The sequence below is a fragment of the Delphinus delphis genome, chromosome 8 (genome assembly GCF_949987515.2).
Source record: "Delphinus delphis chromosome 8, mDelDel1.2, whole genome shotgun sequence".
NCBI lineage: Eukaryota > Metazoa > Chordata > Mammalia > Artiodactyla > Delphinidae > Delphinus > Delphinus delphis.
In genome coordinates, this window is record NC_082690.1 from 67,776,992 (window position 1) to 67,799,421 (window position 22,430).

The 22,430-nt window shown below is 43.8% G+C and overlaps 1 protein-coding gene across 7 annotated transcripts in view; it reads left to right on the forward strand.

The window, feature by feature from the left end:
- Positions 1–22,430, forward strand: part of TEAD1 (TEA domain transcription factor 1) — a 261,357-nt gene that overhangs the window by 21,192 nt on the left and 217,735 nt on the right. For 3 of the 7 annotated variants that reach the window (XM_060018507.1, XM_060018509.1, XM_060018508.1), the window contains exon 1: positions 54–958. The exons of the other annotated variants lie outside the window; for them this stretch is intronic. In XM_060018507.1, coding sequence (XP_059874490.1) covers positions 650–958 — 309 coding nt within the window. In that variant the 5' untranslated portion in view covers positions 54–649. Of the gene's footprint in view, positions 1–53; positions 959–22,430 lie in introns of those variants that run through there. 7 annotated transcript variants of the gene reach the window in all.

Sequence of the window (22,430 nt, forward strand, 5' to 3'; positions counted from 1 at the left end):
GATGAGTTTTTGAGAAAGGTGGACTCATCTTCATTTCAGAGGCTGGACTGAGAGTCATAATATCTGACTTTGGTTTTCCAGATTTCAGGCTTGTCCAAAAAAACCGCTTAATCCTAGGTGAGTTTGTTAGGAAATCACTGAAAATATATTTCCCTTATTAATATGTGAAGAGTAACTGTCTAAACTTGGAAGAGATTTTTTCTTATGTTGTAAGAGATACAAACCCAATTATTTTTATTTGTCCTGCATTGATCTGAGAGTTAATTTCTTTTTAAGGTAGCTTTCAGGCTGGGAGTGCAGATTGAATCTTGAATTGCTTACCCTCTCTGGACCAAGTTGTTCAGGCTCAGGGATTGATTCATTAATTAAAATCAATGTAAATGGATTTGTAAGCCTCCTGTAACAGATTATCTTATTAGCAACCACACAGAGCAGCCCATGATCTGGGAGGAATGTGTTTGTTGCTCTAGGTGAAGTAGACCCCCCACTGATGGACTCTTTGGGTCTACTTTATGAAAAACCCAGACGCTTTTGTAAGGAAGGAAGGAGCCTTGCTTAACCTTTACACCGAACAGATTCTTCCTATGGAAAATTATTTTTAGTATGCCTGCCCCAGAAGGCTTTAGTTCTGTGTGTGTATTTCTCTACCATGACTGTGTCTCTCCCCTACCTCTGTATTCATGATTCAAGGACATTTTTGTGTACTGCCGGGTTCTGCCTGTTTCCAGGCAAGATTCCTGCTGAGAACCCTCCTGTAAAGAGGAAAGGAGGAACCAGAAATAAATTCCTATTTGATAACAACAAAGTGCTTTTTTTCTCCGACCCAAGCAACCAACAGGCAAACTACAAAGAAGACATTTATCTGTTATTTGAGGATCTGGCTGTACAGCTGTGCTTCCTTGGAGTGATGATAAGAAGACAAGATGGTACCTTTGGAAACCTTGTGGCTTTAACAAAGGTCAGAGTTCATTAAGCTGTTGTCATTTATATTGTCATTTTTTGTAATTGTGCCAGACAGGTAGATATCCTCTATAGTTAGACCAACTTACCCACCTTCTCTCTGATGTTTGGATCAAAGGGGGCTGTCTGATTCAAGCTGAGTTGAACTCTCTCTCCTGAATCTTTTGGGATTGAGACAGCAATCCTAGTTGGTCTTTGATGCTCACCCTACAGTTCAGGGAAAAGCTAACTGGGGAGTAGATGTTTGACCCATGGGTACACAGAAGCATAGAATTAAAACTGATTTGCAGAGAGAAAACAACAAAGCTGTTGTGCAGAGGAGGAGATGAGAGACCTTGGGAATAGTCTCATTTCCGGATGGTTTTCCATTTCCTGGTTTCCATTTCCCATGAGGGCTGGCTGCAGTTCCTGATTCGGGGTCATCTGATAGACCCCTTGGCCTTATAATGAACCCACGTTCCCCTACCCTTCTTTTTTTTTTTTTTCCTTAGGTTAGTGGGAGTGGGTTTCTGTTAATTGAAACCAAATGGTCTCTGGCCGACTAGTTTGCTGGGAAGTAAGCCCTGTGTGGTGTTCTGGAGAGGCCCTACTCAGTGTGATAGCACACAGCTTCTGCTTGGTCTGCAAGTTAGGGCTGCTGTCCTGGACCCAGTTCTCCAGTATGGATTCTGTCTGAGGGAGCTAAGCAGGTAGTAACAATAGGGTTACCCTCCTAACCTGTGTTTCAGACTGGAACATTTCCAGGCTTTATGTAGGCCTTTCTGCTGCCTGGTTTGCCATGTGGTTTAGGTTGTACGGTGGCTTGGTTCAAATGTGGCAGGTGAGGAATTTTTGCAGTCATACCCTGGGGCACTGAGGAGTTCTGGTGGCTGAGCACCTGGAAGGAGGCAGGCCAGGTGTGTCATTAGACCTGGGTGTCCTGCCTAGTGGCGCCACCCTTCACTTCCTCCCCTGCCGTCTCTGATCAGTGTGGAAAAGCATGTGCTCAGTGGCCTTTGGCAAATGCTTCCTGATGATAAATCCAGTGTGTATATTGTGCACGTGCATGAAGCTTCCTCGGTCAGGGAACCTTCCAGGTTCATTTTATTAGCAAATGGATTAAATGGCAAACGCCTCTCTTGAGGAGACCTATAAGATGTGTGTGTGTGTGTGCCCCTGGGGATGGTGTCAGAAACAAAAGGCCTGCTTCATCTGCTGTTCCCCAGATTGGGGGGCATTGGGGGTGGCAGTATAAATGAGCAGGGAGGAAGATTTAGGTGAGACTTAACATTTAGAAATAGCAAAGTAGAAGTTGTTAAAGAGGATAGAATTTGTTTTGGAAAACCCTTACCATGTACATTAGGAGACATATGCAGTATTTGTTGGCATCTTTTACAGATTTGAAGCCATTTTTAGTTTAGGCTTGATATAACACGTTCTACCTGTGGGTTTTTTTTTTTTTTAACTGAGAAAGTTTGGAAATGTTTCCTCCTTTTTTTTTTGATTGACATATAATTAAGGTATAATATTATATAAGAAAGTGATTCACAGTTTTTAAAGGTTATACTCCATCTATAGTTATTATAAAATATTGACTGTATTCCCCATGTTGTGCAATATATCCTTGTAGCTTATTTTATACATAATAGTTTGTACCTCTTAATCCCCTACCCCTATACTGCCCCTGCCCCCTTCCCTCTCCCCACTGGTAACCACCAGTTTGCTCTCTATGTCTGTGAGTCTTTCTTTTCTGTTATAGTCACTAGTTTGTTGTATTTTTTAGATTTCACATATAAGTGAGATCATACAGTATTTGTCTTTCTCTGACTTATTTCACTTAGCGTAATGCCCTTCAAGTCCATGCACCTTGTTGCAAACGGCAAAATTTCATTCTTTTTTTTTATGGCTGAGTAGTAGTATTCCATTGTATGTGTGTATACGCACACACACCACATCTTCTTTATCCACTCATCTGTCGCTGGATACTTAGGTTGCTTCCATGTCTTGGCAATTGCAAATAATGCTGTTATGAACATTGGGGTGCATGTATCTTTTCCAGTTAGTGTTTTTCGGTTGTATGCCCAGGAGTGGAATTGCTGGGTCATATGGTAGTTCTGTTTTTAGTATTTATGTTCTACCTGTTTTGTTCATAGTGTTTAGTTTGTATATTTAGAAAGTGGAAACCTGGAGAATTTTTTTTTTTCTTTAAATTGAGAAGGGATTGGAAAGGGGGGCAACGTAGAAATTTGTTGGGACGTGGACATGAGGGGGTTCAGATTTAGACGAGTATGTTCCCAATGTCACATCTAGTAAAAACGTCTAATGTTTATGTGATGTTTTACAATTTACACAGTTCTTTCAATAGATTAATTTATTTAAACCCTCACAACAACTTGGTTTGTATAAGTGAGGAAATACAGTCCAGGAGGTTAGGAGGCTAACCCAGGATCACGCAGCCAATAACTGGTTAAACAGCGACTGGGTAAACCATCACTGGGATGCCACTTAACCATGCTGTGGGCCTCCTTTGCTGTGCTCCTGTACTTTTGTCAGCCTTTGTTGTGAGAGGAGAATATGTTAGGACAAGGCTGCAGGAAGGTGATGTGTGGGTAGGGGAGGGAGGTCTGGGGGTGGGAAAGAAGTTTGAACTACCAGTTCAAACATGTCTCTCTGTAGTATTCAGAGCACAGAAAAGAGCAGGAAGGGACTCAGACGATCTTGTCCACTGGATTTCAAACCAGGCTGAATATCTTTGTCACCTGGGGAGTTAAAAAAAGAAAATACTGACTCTTCCTGTTCACCTTGGATCTTCTAAATCAGAATGTCCAATGGTGAAGTTTGGACCAAGGTTCTGAAACTTTCCCAAGTGATTCTTATGAGGTATCTGAGCCCCACTCAGTTCTGGCCCCATGTCTCTTTAATTTGAAAAGTTCTGTAAAATTTAGCTACTTGGTATTCCCGGGAGCCTGTTAGAGATGCAGACCCTGAGACCCCCCACTCCAGGCCTGCCAAATTAGAATCTTGACTTTAACAAGATTCCAGGTGAAGAGTATGCACATTAAAATTTGAGAAGCACTGCTAATGTCCCAGCGAAACGTCAGGGGGCTGTAGGGTGGGGTAGTTGCACATATTCTTTCCCAGTTTGTCATTTGCCTTTTGACTTTCCCTGTTACATAACTTTCCATGCAGAAATTAATCTTACATCAAATTTATCAACTCTTCCTTTATGGTTTCTAGGTTTTTCATTTGCATGCAAAAGACCATGTTATCCTGAAATTATTGGAAAAATGTCTTACACATTAAAAAAATGAAGTCATAATATACTTTACATAGTTGAATATGTCTAGATTTTGTTTGGTATGGTAGAAAGAGTGAGGTAGAGATCCCAACCTTTTAACTTAATGCTTGTCTTGTCCTAACACAATTCATTGACTCTTTTCTCTATAGATCGGTAAACTAAATTCACATGTGCTCCATTATCTACCTGGAGCTTTAATTACCATAGCTCTGTGAGAGGGGTTTTGCTGTATAATTCAGCTACTCACTTTTTCATCACTTTCTTCTTTAAGATTTTTTCCTGGCTTTTTTCACAGGTGTGTTTATCTGTTTACACTTTTAGATGCACTTTGTCTAGTCAAAAAATTTTTCAGAAACTATTTTTATTGGGGTTCTATTAAGTTTATAGATTAGTTTAGCCTCATTCTATTATTAAACATAATTTTGTCTTTTCTAAATTATATATACTAGTTATTCAGAAAATTTTTTCAGTAACAGTCACACCAACCTTTGTAACAGGTGTTTTGCAAGTTTTAAGGATGTATCTTCTGTAGGGTTTTGTCTTCATAGAAACTCTAACTAACCATCCTATATGGTGGGTGCCTATCCCGTCTCTTCCCCAGCCCAGCTGCCTGTTATCCTGAATCATGTTCCTTTCCCTCAATAAAATTCATTTGTTGATGCTCTGACTGCTAGATTGTAAGCCCCACAAGGGAAGGTTCCATGTCTGTTTTATTTTCCAGTGGAATTGCTCAGTGCTTAGAAAATTCCTGGCAGTTGATGCTCAATAAATATTTGTTAAATGAGCTGGAATGAGTGAAATCCCAGTAACCAGAGCTTCTGGCCCTCTAGTTGAAGATTAGCTTCATGTGGGATGGTCTGGACTTGGATCCCAGTTAGAATTCAGCCCATAGTTTGAGAAATTATTCAAATGGATTAAAGTGAATATGTGGTTTTTGAGGGGAAGCAGTAGTTATCTACCAAATGAATCAAGGACTGGCCTGGAGTGTTTTAATCTATGAAAGTTGACGAAGTGGTAGAAAGTCACAGTGAAGCGTGGAGATTGATGGTGATCGATAGCTAGTGCAGGTCTCGTCACCGGCCAGTCCTTTGGTAAATTAATGCACCCGGTCACATCCCACCACTTTGTGTTTAGCAGCGTCTGTCTAATAGATCATTCTGGTTAGGTTAATTTTTTTTTCTTTAACTAGGGGAAATAAAATATTGCTGCAAAGAACTTTGGACCTTTTTTCTGTTACTAAAAGTCCCTTACTGAAATTCGTATCATCTATTTATTAAACCCTTTCGCTTTGGGTACAAATACCCAACTTGTGAGCACCTTATGGGCAGGAACAGAATCTTCATTCATTTTTTTTTTGCAAACAAATTTATTTTATTTATTTATTTTTGGCTGCGTTAGGTCTTCACTGCTGCGCATGGGCTTTCTCTAGTCGCAGCGAGTGGGGGGCTACTCTTCGTTGCAGTGCGCGGGCTCCTCATTGCGGTAGCTTCCCTTGTTGCGGAGCACGGGCTCTAGGTGTGCGGGCTCAGTAGTTGTGGCACACGGGCTCAGTAGTTGTGGCTCACGGGCTCAGTAGTTGTGGCGCATGGGCTTAGTTGCTCCGCGGCATGTGGGATCTTCCCGGACCAGGGATTGAACCCGTGTCCCCTGCATTGGCAGGTGGATTCTTAACCACTGTGCCACCAGGGAAGCCCCTTCATTCATTTTTATAACTCTTAACATCCAGGTGCTTGACAAAAGCTCAAGTAGTGAGAGAAAAATCAAACTCTAAACATACCGTGTATTTTAAAATTGTTGGAAAAGTGACGTTTTATCTGTAGTGTGCATTGTGAAGTGGAAATAACTTTTGCGTATGTCCTAGTTTTTTGCTGGCTTTCTTAAAAGCCACACGGATCTTTCAGGCTTTCCCTCCTATGATGGAAGAATTTCTAGAAATTGTGTTTCTTGACTCTCATTTATTTCCCCCTCACTCTGAAATGAGAAGTGTGGGATATTTCGATGGAGTTGGTCAGTCATTTAAAACACTGCGGCTTTGGCTCTGTAGTTTGTGATTTCAGGTCTATATTTGGAATAAATCGAAACTCCAGTGCTATTGGAGGCTTTTAACACATTTGGTGCCAAGGGGCTTGGCTTTGCAGATTATAAGTAGTTCAGTTGATTGTTTCTTCAATAAAAATTATTTTGAAAACCATCACAGTAGCTCCACCGCATGATTCTGTGGTCATCTCCTTGAGCTCCATTCGAGATACCCTGAGAAAGCCTGTCTCTAACACTTGCCTGCCTTGTGGTTCAGCTTTCGAGCGAAAAACCATGGTACTTCCCCACTGATGACCCTGTTCCGCTCGCTTTGAATTTGTTTGCTTCTTCGTGTGGACAGTGTACACTGTTTGAAGAGTGTATGTAAGCCCGCTGTGTTTTCTTTAATAAAACTGCATTTATCCTTGTGTAGACAGATTGTGTTCTTTGAGTCTAAATTCTTAGAGAACTCTGGGAACTGTTTACTTAGATCTTTTTTTCTTTCTTTAAATAAAGCGCTTCCTCTAGTTTATCAACTTTAAAACTGTTAAAAGTCAGCCGAAAAAGTTGGTTGAAGGGAGAAGGCCCTGTTCTTGAGTGGTTTGTATTTGGTAACTGTATTTTGGAGTGATAAGGGCTTTTACTTCTCCACAACCTGTATCAAACAAATCAAAACTGTAAAATGAAACACAGGCTAAGGTCACAAATCTAAATTAGGCCTTTCCTTTGACCTCGGAAGTCAGGTTTTTGGAAAACCAAACAGGGAGGCTTGAAGACATGAGGTGCTGCTATATTAAAAGACTTCTGAGTAAGGGGCAAAGTTGAGTATTTGGAGCAGGTTGTGCCTGTGGGTTCTCACTGCTTTTGGATTCCAAAGGATGGGGTGACATTTCAATTCATTATATGCTAGGGTCTGTGTTGGGTGGTGGGGACTCAGAGAAGGATGAGAACTCTAGGCTAGTTCAGGAAACTTCAAGGAACTCCAGGGTAGTGGGAGGGAGAGAGTTGTGTTAAGGACACCGTCCCAGTCTTCTGTGGTGAATGATGTGATAGGGAGGCGCACGGTCTGCTGGAGAAGAGACTCGGGGCTGGGGCTCCTGAGTTCCTCCCGAAGCTAAAATAAAGAGAACTTAAACAGGGTATGCGAGCTGCTGCTCTTTATGGTCTCCTGGACTCTGTAGACTACACTCAACATGAAAAAGATGAGTTTCTGTAAGAAATCCTATCCAGAAAGTGACAAGATGTTGCAGGAAATGTAAACAAACACTTGGCTTTAATGGAAGGCAAACTGCTGGGGGGGCCGCCTGCTGCAGCCCACAGGGGCTGGTTTTCTCCTCCCCATCCCTGGCTGGCTCTGGAACCCTTCTTTTGATCTGCTTACAGGCTTTGTAACTGGAGAGCTGGAGGAGGTAGAGCCAACTGGGTTTTCTATGGGCTTCTTTTATACCTGGTGTGCCCTGGAGTGGCGAATTCTGCTGTCGGCACTGGGGGTCTGCCCCTTGAACCTTTGTGTGTTCTACCCTCAGTGCCGTGGCAGCCTCAGGTGTCCCTGGTCCTGGGCTGGTACCAGCCGGTAGCTGTGCAGGGCGAGGGTGTTGGAATTGCCCCTCAGTCTTACTCTCTGGGAACATCATGGACAAGGTTGAGTAGAGTGTCTCTCTTTCCTTGGGCTCGTTCCCCAGACTAGTCCCTTGTCCCAACTCATGCCTCCCATCTGTACAGTGCATTATGTCTTAACATCCTGTGGCCAAATCCACTGCCCTATTAGCTCCTCATGACAATGCTGAGAATAGAAAGAGTAAGGATTGTTGGCTCCGTTTTCGAGATGGAAGATTTGAGGCTCTGAGGACTGCCCCTGGGTGTGTAAGGATTGAAGTCTAGCAAAGAGTCCTCTGAGTCTTTGCCAAGTGCTTTTATGGCTGAGCAGCCCCTCCAGCAGCACTGCTTTTCTCCCAGGCTGCAACCCTCTCCTCCCCTTTCGAGTTCTCTGATCTCTCAGATCGCTGACTTCCTCTCCCCCCCTCCCCTCGCCCCCGCTCCCGGTAGCTGCTACCATCCTTTCTCTTGTCTGGATTACTCTAGTCATCTCTGAGATAATACCCAACTTCAGGATGTCTCATCTGGTTAATTAAGGCTGCTTCATCATCACCATCATTATCCAGTGACACTTCTATAGCAGTTTTTATGGGTGGCATTATTCTTATTGCTTTGCAAATTCATTTAGTGTCACAATTCTGTGAATTAGGTAGTATTATCATCCCCATCTAATAGATGAGAAAGTGGAGGCACACAGAAGTTAAAGACCTTGTCCACAGGTCAGAGCTGGCTGGCTCCAGTGGCTCTTAGCTGCTGTGCCTGATCCTGGGCTCTTGTTTCTCCAAAGCTGCTTCTTCCCTACGTACTTCATCACCCAGTCAACAAACACATTCGCCTAAGGCCAGGTAGATGAGGCCCCTGCTGTGTGGTTTCAGTGTACCTTTCCAGCCGGATGGCCTACAATGTGTCCTTCCAACATATTGGATTCTTCTCATATCCCATACCGGCTGTACTCATGCCACTCCCTCTACCAGAAAGGCTTTCTGTAGCAGAGAACGAGGGCTCTACCACCCATGATGTGTGTGACATTGTGCTCACCAGGATTTCCATGCCCAGTCCCTGCAGTATCACCTGGCACACTGGTTTGTTGTGGGATTGAAGTGATGCATAGCAAGGGCTCAGAAAAGAGGAGCACCTTTTCCAACTGTTTTGTGTTGAAAACCTCCTCCATTTCTCTGCAGCTACCTCCTTCAGGAAGTCTCTTCCTTCTTTACCAGAAGGGACCTTTACTTCCTTTGGCCCGTCATGGTCTTAATGGCACTTTCACCATCCAGCATGTTTTACTGGCTTTTATCATTATTATTTTTTGCTGCACCACGCAGCATGCGGGATCTTAGTTCCCCAACCAGGGATCAAACCCACGCCCCTTGCAGTGGAAGCGTGGAGTCTTAACTACTGGACCACCAGGGAAGTCCCTTTACTGGCTTTTGTAGGTGTCCTTCCTCCTAGGCTGTAAGCCCTTTCAGGGCTTGGGCTGTGGCTTGCACACCTTTATGGTCTCCGTGGTACTTTGCATATAATAGGCATTCAGAATGTATCTGTGAAGTGAGTGAATTTGGGGGCAGTGGGATTTGGTTACTGCATTGCTTGGAGAGCTGGGTGAGCAGTGCCCCGCGTGGGTTCACCTGCAAGAGCAGCTCTCTATTGCATGGGCTCTGGGTTCTGCTCTTTATTAAAAGTCTTCCCTGTTATAGGTGAGATCCTCCCCTCCATTTCAAACCCAGGCTCATGGGGTGGTGCAAATTTGCACAGCCTAAGCAAATTGGCTAAAACCCCAAATCCCCTGGAAGCAGAGTGGCCTTGGGCGTACTTTTAAAAAACTGCATGGATTTTAGAGCATGGAAAGACTTATGTTAGAGGAACTCGACTCCTGCCAAGTCAGAGACATGTATTATATTTATCTTCTATTATGGCTGAGTCAGCATTGTGATTGGTTTGTTTTGGGAGCTCCCCTCCATGTACCTAGAGCAGAGGAAGATGATGTATGTATTGGCCAAGCCTCCTGCCAACCACAGGGAGAATGCGGTGTGACCACTCAATTTGGTATGTGGAGTTTGCTGGAGGAGCCACTCTTTCCACTTTACAGATGATTGAGGTGTCTGAGACCAGGCGACCTGAATCATATTAAGCCTGCTGATGAGAAAGGCTTGGTGTTCCCTCCCAGCCTCCTGGCCAGCCACTCCCACCCATTATTCCTGTTTCAGCCACACTCAACTGTCTCTTCTGCCTCCGTGCCTTCTCTTCCTCCTGCATCTACCTGGGATATGTTCTTGCTTTTGTTCAGCTCTTGCTTCTCTCTAAAGAGAAGAATGTACAGCATTTCACAGAAGCCTTCCCGGTTCCTTCAGGATAATGTAACTAAGCCTTCTTTCCTTTCCCCTAGTCCCCCATACTGTTACTCTGCCTTTGCATTTATCACATTGTCCTCTGTATCTTGGGTTTACTCCATTCCCTCCCTCTGAGCCCCTTGAGGGCAGGAACTGGATCTTATCTGTGTATCCTGCCTGGCACACAGAAGCGCAAAAGCACGCTTGCACAAGTCAAAGTATTTGGATGTGATAGAAATGGTTAACATTTGCCAAGTGCTGTACCTGTTTGGTTAACAGAAGTGAGTCCTGGTTCTGGTGATGGTCACTCATTTTGGGTATCTTCAGGTTACTTTTAAGGGTATTGAGGAACTCTCCAAAATAAAATATAATTAAATTTATGTGATTGGAAACATACACCATGCATATGCCTTCCGAAGTAGACATCCAGTGGATGTCTGCAGGTTGACCAAATTAATGTGTGAGTGAGTGGATGAATGAAGTGAGCCTCCATCCTCTGGGAAGGAGGGAAGGGTGGGATGTACTGCACTTCTGCACCGCTCTTGAAGCTGCATTTGTTGCTTGGCTTGAGGGCTGAGGCAGGAGCTGAGCTGACAGCAGCTCTCGGGGAATCAGCAGGTCTTGTGTGTCTCCTCACATGTTCCTAGATCCCAAGGGTTTACCCTGTTCTTAAGAATCGTAGAATTCCACCAAGTTTCAACCTGACGTGGAACACGTACTTGTAGCTTCCCAGTCCTCACCTCACAATACGCTGTGAAGGTGGTTAGTGTCGTCCTAGAGTGATGCATACAGAGAGAACCAAATGCTCCCCGTTTAATGAAAGTGCTGGGGCTGTATGATGAATGCTCTTATGATGTAGCTCAGCGGAAGTGTGGGTGGTGCAGTTGTCAACGTTTTGCTTGCATTTGTATGTGTTTATCCAGGCAAACATGAGAAAGACCAGTTTTTTCAAGTACTTGACACACAGAAGTGAAGAAAATTTCATCTTAATATTGTGAGAACAATGGCAGCAAAATTGCCGAAGGGCTGGTTTGTATACCAGCTGTTACCAAAAGTTGTGTGTTGTATATACAAAACTGCTCATTCAGTAGGTAACCTCTTAGAGCGATGCTATGTGTGTAATATACAGTGTGGGCATTATCCTAAGATATTATCTTCTTATTTTTATGAGTTATTTGTAATGGCGTGGATAATAATTCTTAGGAGTTTACTTTTTCATACTAGAGTTTGTTAACCACTCAAGGAAAGGTTGAGCTCCAGATATTTCAAATGAGGTAATAAATCACTTCTTTACATCGGCTGACAAACTCCACTACCTAAATCTCTCAAATATAATTTGGTACCCTCGCTTGTATATCTTGTTGAAACTTTTACAATAAATTGAATGAGTTCCATTAGGCAATATGGGCTTGTGTTCTCACTGTGCGTATTTACAAAGGCTGGTAGAATGGCAGTGATGAAGTCGAAACTTAGTTTGAACTTAGTGTGTGAAACAAAATAAATTTGACTCTTGAAATTTTGCATAAATATCTGTCAGAGCCTGGTACCAAGTATCTGGGGATTTTTAGAGCTGACCTCATTTGAACGTTGAATTATGTTCCAAGATACATTTTAACAGTGCTTTCCTCCACACATAAAAGCTTAAACTGGCCAGTGAAACCATTCTTCACCTCCCTCCAAACTGAACATTTCCTAATAAGAAATGTAATCCAACTTGAAATAAAAATTTCCTAGGGGCCTCCCTGGTGGCACAGTGGTCGAGAATCCACCTGCCAATGCAGGGGACACAGGTTTGAGCCCTGGTCCGGGAAGATCCCACATTCTGTGGAGCAGCTAAGCCCGTGCACCACAGCTACTGAGCCTGCATGCTGCAACTACTGAAGCCCGTGTGCCTAGAGCTTGTGCTCTGCAAAAAGAGAAACCACCGCAATGAGTAGCCCGTGCACTGCAAAGGATAGTAGCCCCCACTCGCCGCAACTAGAGGAAGCCTGCGCGCAGCAACAAAGACCCAGCGCAGCCAAAAAAAAAAAAAAAAATTCTTATTGTCCTAAGTTTAGGTTTCTGGTTAGTTTAATTGAATGGATTCTTGAGGCTGCAAGTAAAAGGCTAAATAGATACCATTTGCACTATTTGAGAATCAGGATTTTGTATTCCTGCTTTATATTTCTTATACTGTCAGAAAAATAAAAGGGAAATATATTAGATGTTTCATTTGTAATTTAATCTTATGTTCATGAGAGCAGCCTCACTGTATTTATAATAAATAAATACTATAAATTAAATAATTAAGAAATTCAAATACCACTTTTTTTTTTTTTTTTTTTTTTTTGCGGTACACGGGCCTCTCACTGTTGTGGCCTCTCCCGTTGTGGAGCGCAGGCTCAGCGGCCATGGCTCACCGGCCCAGCCGCTCCGTGGCATGTGGGATCTTCCCAGACTGGGGCACGAACCCGCGTCCCCTGCATCGGCAGGCGGACTCTCAACCACTGCACCACCTGGGAAGCCCCAAATACCACTTTTTATCTGTTTTATATATTGGGGGCATATGTAAGGTTTCCTTTGACAGAGGGTGATTCTGCTGTTAAAAACCATTGCCAAGATATTTCTAAAGCAGACAGTGGAGCTTCTGGGCTGCAGCCTGCTGTGTTGAATTGGAAACTTGTCATTGAGCCCCTTTCCTACCTGGCTCCTTCTAGGACTCTCAAGATCCTCTGGTGTGGCCGGACCAGATGTGGTGCTCCCCATGCACGTGTCCTGCAGTTCTTGCAGGCTTGAGTGGGAGGGGCAGCCTGGCCGACTCGTGGTGGCCACAGCTGTATCTCCTCACACTCCCCACGACGGCCCTCTTTTCCCAGAGAAGAGCAGGTGTCATCCCCGTTTTATGCTGATGGGAAAACTAAGCTGAGAAAGGGCATATGATTGGCCCAAGGTCATCTCTTGACCTTGACCCCAGCACAGGCCATGTGACACTTGTAGATCTCAGTGGCTGTGCCTAGGAGGAGAGTTTTGGTTTGTAAAACCTGTTGGCTCTAGATTGTTGGCCATTTGGAGGTTTTCTAGAAAGCTTAAGTAAGGGAAAGGAATAACAACATTTGCGACGCTTTTTTTTTGTTAGCAGTAGCATGCCGGCAGAAGACTTGTATACTTGCGGTGCTGTGCTTGTGTGCCTGGATGATCCTCTCATTTTCTGTGGAGGAAAGCAGTTGATGTGTTCTTTCGAAAATACTGGACCCAAGACCTTAGGATCACCCTTCCACTCCTCCTCATGCTTTTTTCTTTGGCGGCCAACCAGCTCCCTGCCTCTATGTGTCAAAAACAAAATCCCTCCCTCCAAGGATGTGATAGAGCTCTCTGCAAGCCATTTTAAGGCACATATTCAATGTAATGATGGCTCTTGAATGAGTTTTCACAAAATCTGTGCACCAGAACTTAACTGCTTCACTCACAGTGACCTCCCCAAGCTTAGCTGCATCACTCAGAGGTGATTTCTATGCTCTGTTTGTTCTTAATGTATTTTTAATTCTAACCTACTTAATTACTGCTTCGCATAGCATAAATGACTGGAGGGGACCATTTATGGCTCTGAAGTAGAGAGGGGGCATCTGCTGGAGAGAGAGAAGCTGATAGCTGATAGTATGGGGAGAGACAAACTCAATAGTAGACACATTTAAAAAGTATATTAAACTGGGGTTCTTTAGCCCTCATTGCCCTGTTGTTTTGAGTGGTCAACACCCCTGTGGGTCTTCATGGTATGACTGTGATCCTTAAGAAACATGCTTCTGTCTAGTGAACTCTATTTAAGAAGGCAGGGAAGAATTGTAGAAATACTCTTCAAAAAAATAAAAAGTTTTGATGCTCCAAGTGTTGATCCGTATTCATACTGAAAGTATATTAATGAAGAATGAAATTGCAGCTTGCGCCCCCCCCCACCCCCCGTCTCCTATTGCTGACGATCCTTCAGCTCTGCCATCTCCCACCTCCTCTCCCTCCTGTAGTCAGTAACTCTTCTTGCCTGTTCACTCGATGCCAGCCCCTGTATGCCAGCTGTTGTACTGTACTACTGAACTTTTCAAGATACTGTACTGTAAGATTAAAAGTTTTTTCTTTATTTTTTGTGTTTGTTTTTTATGTATTATTTGTGTGAAAAGTATTATAAACCTATTACAATACAGTACTATACAGCCGATTTTGTTAGTTGGGTACCTAGGCTAACAGTTGGACTTATGAACAAATTGAACTTTCGAATGTGCTCTTGGAATGGAGCTCGTTCGTATGTAGGGGACTTACTGTAAATGCTCTTGGCTCTAGCTCTGCTGTCGCAGTTCCCAGAGTCCCTCAGAAGATAAGAATGATGAGCGGGGGTATACGTACTTGCTGCACAGCTGCTCCTTCATGAGGGTCTGTCTTGCAGAAGCTACAGGCTCTCTGTATACTGACGAGGGATCCTACCTGTGATCCCTTTGCTTTGTGGTCAGAGCCCAGAGCTAAGGACCTCTCTGTGGAATAGTGGTCTTCACCTGAGGTCTGTGCAGTTATGTGTGCCTCTAGTGCAGCCCAGAGTTAACCTTGGTAAGGCTCTTGAACCCTGGTCCAGAATAGAATTAATGCCTGCTTTTCTTGAAGAGGCAGAGTTGGTGAGGTGAGTATGAATTGGTGCCAAGGGTCAGAGATTTTATCCTGCTGAAGGCATTAACTCTATTGATCAAAAAAAAAACCACCCTTCGTTGAGGTGGGGTGATGGTGGAATTTTATATATTACTGGTCGGGGTCCACATAACTTTTCTGGAGGGAATTTTGACAACAGGGATTATAAGGTCAAATGTGCATATTCTATGACCTGGCAGTTCTACTTCATATAATTTATCCTAAGGAAAGATTTGTATGAGTATGTTCCTCACCATACTATTTAATATAGTGTCAAACTAGGACTTTATTCTACATTTTTTAAAAAAATTGAAGTGTAGTTTCTTTTTTAACAACAATTTCCTTGCTTTTTATTTATTATTATTTTTAAAATATCATTTATTTGTTTATTTGGCTGTGCTGCGTCTTAGCTGCGGCGTGCAGACTCTTAGTTGCAGCATGCATATGGGATTTAGTTCCCTGACCAGAGATTGCACCTGGTCCCCCTGCATTGGGAGCATGGAGTCTTAACCACTGGACCACCAGGGAAGTCCCCCCCCCCTTTTTTAAAAACTTTTTTGTTTGTTTTTTTAAATATTTATTTATTTATTTGGCTGCACTGGGTCTTAGTCACTTGCATGCGGGATCTTGGTTGCCGTGTGTGGAATCTTTGTTACGGCATGTGGGATCTTTAGTTGTGGCATGCGAACTCTTAGCTGTGACATGCATATGGGATCTAGTTCCCTGACCAGGGATCAAACCTGGGCCCCCTGCATTGGGAGCACAGAGTCTTAACCACTGGACCACTAGGGAAGCCCTGTTTTATTTATTTAGCCATTTATTTATTTATTTATTTAGCCATGCAGCATGTGGGATCTTACTTCCCCCACCAGGGATCGAACCCACGACCCCTGCATTGGAAGCTTGGAGTCTTAATCACTAAACCACCAGGGAAGTCCCAAAATTCAAGTATAGTTGATTTACAATGTTGTGTTAATTACAGCTGTACAGCAAAGTGATTAAGTTGTACACATATATACATTCTTTTTTTTATATTCTTTTCCATTATGTTTTATCATAGGATATTGAATGTAGTTCTCTGTGCTGTACAGTAGGACCTTATTGTTTATCCATCCTGTATATAATAGCTTACATCTGCTAACCCCAACCTCCCACTCCCTCCCTCCCCCACTCCCCTCCCCCTTGGCAACCACCAGTCTGTTCTCTATGTCTGTGATTCTGTTTCTGTTTTGTAGATAGGTTCATTTGTGTCATATTTTAGATTCCGCATATAAGTGAGATGGTGTAATATTTGTCTTTCTCTTTCTGACGTACTTCACTTAGTATGATAATCTCTAGTTGCATACATGTTGCTGCAAATGGCATTATTTTGTTCTTTTTTATGGCTGAGTAGCATTCCATTGTATATATGTACCACATCTTCTTTATCCATTCAACTGTCGATGGACATTTAGGTTGCTTCCATGTCTTGGCTATTGTGAATAGTGCTGCTATGAACATAGTGGTGCATGTATCTTTTTGAATTAGAGTTTTGTCTGGATATATGCCCAGGATTGCTGGATCATATGGTAATTCTATTTTAGTCAAACTAGGACTTTAGAACATTCATTGGTAAAGGAGTAGTTGAATAAACTCCAGTAAAACCATGTAGTAAATATTATAAAGCTTTTGAAAATGATGAAGTCATCTTATGTATTGTTATGGAAAGATGGCAGAGAACTTATGTGAGAAAGTTAGATTACAGATCAGTATGTATAGTGTGATCCTATTTTTAATATATATATATGTGTGTGTGTATGTATGAAATGAGTACATATTATATAATTTGATATGCATTAATTTTGCGGCGGGGAGAAGAATATACATCAGATGCTAATAGTTGGGCTTCCCTGGTGGTGCAGTGGTTGAGAGTCCGCTTGCCAATGCAGGGGACACGGGTTCGTGCCCTGGTCCGGGAAGATCCCACATGTCATGGAGCGGCTGGGCCCGTGAGCCATGGCCGCTGAGCCTGCGTCCGGAGCCTGTGCTCCGCAATGGGAGAGGCCACAACAGTGAGAGGCCTGCGTACCACAAAAAAAAAAAAAAAAAAAGCTAATAGTGATCACTTATTTAGGATTTAGAATTAACGTAAGGACGCTCATTTTCCACCTCATTCATTTTGTATTGTTTGAACTGTTTATTAAATGGAAAACCAAAAGGTTTTTATTACCTCTTTATTTTTTAAATTGATGTATAGTTGATTTACACTGTTATATTATTGGTAGTGTCAGGTGTACAACATAGTGATTGAATATTTTTATAGATTATACTCCATTTAGAGATAGTTACTTCTTAGAAAACCAGCATGGGCCTGTTTTTGAGGTCTTCTAATTTTTTGACTTGCTGGAAACTTTCTGGTTTCCCTTTTTGTAAGGGAGCTTTTTATACTTTTTAAAAGTCCAAAACTGCAACACATTTTTTTTTTCCTCTCCTAAATTTGTATAACCAGAATGAGCAAAGACATATTAAATAAAAAGGAACGGATTTGTGGATGTGTCTTTTGTGAAAATATGTGGCAGTCACCACTGGGTGTCCACTTTGTCAGGTGTCTGGGATGCAAGGGGTTCTTTGAAGAGTTTGCAGTGAAGAGACATGATTATCAACTGGATGGTAGGTGCTAATGGAGCGCCACGGTGCACACAGTGAGAAAGCAGTGATTCTAACAATTCATTTATCCAGTAAAGACTGAGCACCTTGTCTGGCCAGCTACTGTTGTAGGCACTGGGGACAGAGCACAGAGCAAGGCAGGTAGGATCCTGTGCTCATGGAGCTCCCATGCAGCAAGAGAGGGAAACAGACATGTCATGAAGAGCATGATCAGTGCGATGACAAAGAGTCAAGAAAAGGATAGGTGAGGCGGTTGTTGTGCCCCATGAGTTAGGAAGTAACTTCAGGAGGAGTACTGATGGTGAGCAGAGGAGAGTACTGGTGTTAGCTGCAAGGAAGGGTATGGAAGAGATGGGATGGCATTCCAGGCAGAGGTTCTAGCGGGTACAAAGCTACAGAGATAAGAAAGCTTATATCTGGGGATCTGCACCTGTTGTGGATGGACCCCAAGTCTGGAACAGTGTTTCTGGGGCTCCACTGTGAACATGTTTAGGAGTCTGGATTGTATCTATTAGTGACCAGCTGGCCCGCAGAATTTATGAACTGGGAAGAGATGTGATTGGATTGGTGGTTTAGAAAGTTTTCTTTGACTTTGAGGCTGGATTGTAAGGGAAGGAGACAGGAGTCTCAGGATATGCTCACCAGGGAGGCCACTGCACTGGCTCGGGAGGAGGTGATCTGGTTGTGTCAGAGGGCCTCCTCCCATGAGGCCCATTCACATTTCCGCATCCACCCAGCTTCGGTTGATGCTTATGCATGGATGACTCTCACCACAGCTCTGCTCCTTACTTGCTGTGTGACCTCGAGCAAGTTACCTAAACTCTGTCTCACTGTCCTCTTTCGGTAAAATGGGAACGCTAATATACTTATCTCAAAGGTTGCTTTGAAGATGAAATTAAACAATGATGTAAAATACGTGGCACATTGGCTACAATATATAACGTGCTAAAATGTCACGACGACCACCGCCACTACTACTACCATTAGTATTACTACTGTCACCACCATCCTTTCTTCCCTTGGGAAATATATCAGTCACATGGGAGAATTGGGAAAAAGTAAAATGAGAGACCAGTTTTATTTATTTGTTTGTTTGTTTGCCGCAGGAAGTCCCGAGAGACCAAGTTTTTATCTGGGTGAGAATAAATCAAATCCAGTGTGCTTGGCATTAATTACGCAAGCGTCAGAGGGCAATTTTGAATTGACCACAATTGACGGGTACCATCTGGGAAGACTTCATTGGGGGAAGTGAGTCTTAAATAGTTCTTGGACCTGAATTGACAAGGAGAAGCATAAAGTGTGGACCCCAACTGAATTGGAAAGGTCTTTGGTCTTCTGTTTAGTCAGAGGGTTCTCAAGTTGGGGGCCAGATATTTTTTAGGGGCTGGGGGAAAGGGCTGTGCAGTTAGTGTGAGTGTCCTCAAACCCGTATGCCCAGCCAAGAATTGTCTGCAGGCTCACTTAATTCTATGTATGTTGTCTAAAATTATGCCTGAGTGTTTTTAGATTTCCTTAGATAGAATTAGTTGTCTACAATGCAAATTCACTTCAAAACATTACTGGAGGGCTTCCCTGGTGGCGCAGTGGTTGAGAGTCCACCTGCCGATGCAGGGGACACGGGTTCGTGCCCCGGTCTGGGAGGATCCCACATGCTGCGGAGCGGCTGGGCCCGTGAGCCATGGCCGCTGAGCCTGCGCATCTGGAGCCTGTGCTCCGCAATGGGAGAGGCCCCAACAGTGAGAGGCCCGAGTACCGCAAAAAAAAAAGAAAAAGAAAAAAAAATTACTGGAAGTCATAGTAGTTTATTGACTGTTAGATATTGGATACTGAAAGTAGGACTGCTATTAGATGGGTGTTGTGTAGAATGTTTTGACGTTGAAAGGGGTTCCCAAACTTGAAAAAGTCAGGAACCACAGATTTTGCCTAATAAAACTGGAAAGTTGATACCGGTAGCATTCCGGCTCATGTAATGTAGCTGGAGGCTTTTGGCTGCAAGTAACAGACAAACCAACTCAAAATGGCTTTATAATAAGGAGAACTTTAATCTCATAGGACTAGAAGTCTGGAGGTAGGGTGATCCTAGAGTACCTTAGGTCAGCAGCTCAGTGACCTCATCAAGGACCTGGGTCTTTCCATTTTTCTCTCTGCCATCCTTCACATGTCAGCTCCCTCCTCTTATGTCAGCAAATGACTGCAGCAGTTCCAGGCATCACATCACACTAATGCCCAGAAGTATTTGTTCCCAGACTCTCTCATGGTCAGCAAATGGCTGCAGCAGCTCCAGGCATCACATCACAACACTAATGCCCAGAAGTATTTGTTCCCAGAGTCTATTCTTTCATTAAGGATAGAAGGTACAGGGTGGTAGCCAGTAGAAATCTCTCAAGCAGTCACATCTGAGGGCTGTTCTGCCAAGCGGCTAGCCCCAGAGAGCCCCAGGGAGCTACGAGAAGTGGGAAGTTCTGTTTGGAGGGTGGGATGCTGATGGTAGAGATTGTACCCATATCCCTGTTCCCAGGAGCTTCAGCCTGGTCAGCCTCCAAATGGTGCTCTGGGGAGAGACTGGCTGCTGCTTTGGCCTTTTAAAATGACAGTACACCATGAATACTGGCACAAGCTTCAAAGATAAAATGCAGAATGAGACAGGCATGGACTCATCCCTCTTTCATTCATACATGTATTTGTTCATCCCCGTTAGTACTTCCGTAGGGTCGCCATAACAAAATACCACGGGCTGGGTGGCTTCAAGATGAGGGTGTTGGTGGGATTGGTTTCTTCTGAGGCCTCTCTCTTTGGCTTGCAGATGGCTGCCTTCTTGTTGTGTCCTCACTTGGTCTTTCCTCTGTCTGCGTGCACCCCTGGTGTCTCTCTGTGTGTCCAGATCTCCTCCTCTTCTTAGGACTCCAGTCCTACCGGATTAGGGCCCACCTTATGACCTCATTTTACTTTCATTATCTTTGTGAAGACCCCATCTCCAAATATCATCACAGTCTGAGGTGCTGGGGGTTAGGGCTTCAATATATGAATTTTGGAGAGACACAATTCAACTAATAACAACCCCAGTTGTCTACTGTGTGCCAAAATGTGCCCTGCACTGTCCTAGGCACTAGGGCTATAGCTGTGAGTGAAAGAGACAAAGATCCCCGCCCGTATGCAGCTTGCCTTGGGATGGGGAATCGAGTAGTCACCGATTCTGGCTTCTGTTTAGGACCATCTAACGTACTGTGATTTCAGCACTTCACTCTCTCCCAGACTCCTTATTACTGTAAATTCCACGCTCTGGAGTCATTCCTTCTTCAGAGACATGGGTGGAAACACCTTGTGACCTAGTGTAACCAGCAGAACAGGTGTGAGAGAGAGAGAAGACATCCTTTCTAGTTTAGAGGGGCTTCTTGGGTCAGAGGATGGAAGCCAGCCTGGAGGCTGGGGAGGAGGGGCCGGGGAGAAGGTGTAGGTTGGGTCAGGTGGTTGGAAAGGCGGGGCAGGGGTAGCTGCGTCCCCTTCAGCTGGGTGCTGAGCACAGGCACCCTGCTTCTGCGGAAGCTTGTTTCTGGAAGTTGCAGCAGACCAGCCACTGCACTGGGGGCTGGTCTACACGAAGCAGGATCCTCTACCAGCAAAAAGATTACGACTTGATGAAGCCTCAGATGCTGGTTAGCATTTTTTAGCAATAAAATACTTTGAAATTAAGGTATGTACATTGCTTTTAGGTATAATGCTATCGCACACTTAATCGACGCCAATATAGTGTAAGCATAAGTTTCATATGCACCGAGAAACCAAAAAATTTGTGTGACTCGCTTTATTGTGACATTGGCTTTATTGTGGTGGTCTGGACGGAACCCTCAATGTCTTCGAGGTAGGCCTGTAGTTTATAGTGACCATAGGCTACAATACCAAGAGTAATTTGGGGCTAATAAATAAGTAAGCAGCAGAATTGAATGGGGAATAATTATATATCTCTGTTATAATGCTGCCTTCTACATACAGCTGTGTGTGTTTGGTACTGTGTTTTTAAATGAAAAGATCAGATTAGGTTTGACTTTCTGTCACCAGATGGAGTCTAGCTGTACCTGAAACATGGATTAGGAGGCAGGGCCTTTCATTCCTGGGTATCCTGACTGATGGGGGTCTCGTGTTTTATGGATATAAGATGTGCTGGGTGAGGAGGACAATGGAATTACGCTTCCCACAGAAATCACTCCTGGACTGAGAATCGAGTTTGCACGTGTGCCCTGTAGCATTCATTCTTGCCGAGTGCTGGGAGATGGGTGGTTATTAGGTTATGTCAAAGTGGTGTTTGCCTTAATACACGATCCTCCTGCAGTAACTCAATAATGGGAGGTGGAAGGAGGGAGGGAGGGAATGTGGTGACCTGCATATTTCTGAAACACGGTGCGTCTGGAAGTTGAGGAAGCTTGGTGTGGTACTGTCAGGGAGCTGTGAGGGACCTGTACCCAGGCCCACGACAGGTTTGAATCCACGAACACTAGCACCTCTTGTGAGGCAGTATGTAGGTTAGTGGTCAAAAGAACAGCATCTGGGCCTAGACTGCCTGGCTCCTGGCTCCTGGCCTACCAGTTTCCAGCTTTTTGCATTTGGGCAAATTACTTAACCTTGCTGTTTACTGAATAGTACAATAGGGGTATTAATAGGAGTTCCTACCTCATAGAGCTGTTGTAATAGTAAAATGAGGCAGGGTACATGAAGCGCTTAGAATCATGCCTGGCTCGTGCATCTTTATTGAGATAAAGCAGGAAGGAGTGGCTTTCTTTCCCTTTAACCTCATACTGTGAGGTAGGGTATGCACAGCTCTGGTAGGAATGGCTCAAAACAGGCTCACCATTCTACCCCCCCCCCCCCACCATCTCATACAGAGATGCATGGACATCCCTGGGAAAGATCCTGGGTGTTCTTTGTGCACAGTGGTCCATGGATGATGCTTGGCCCTGACGTGACCCGAG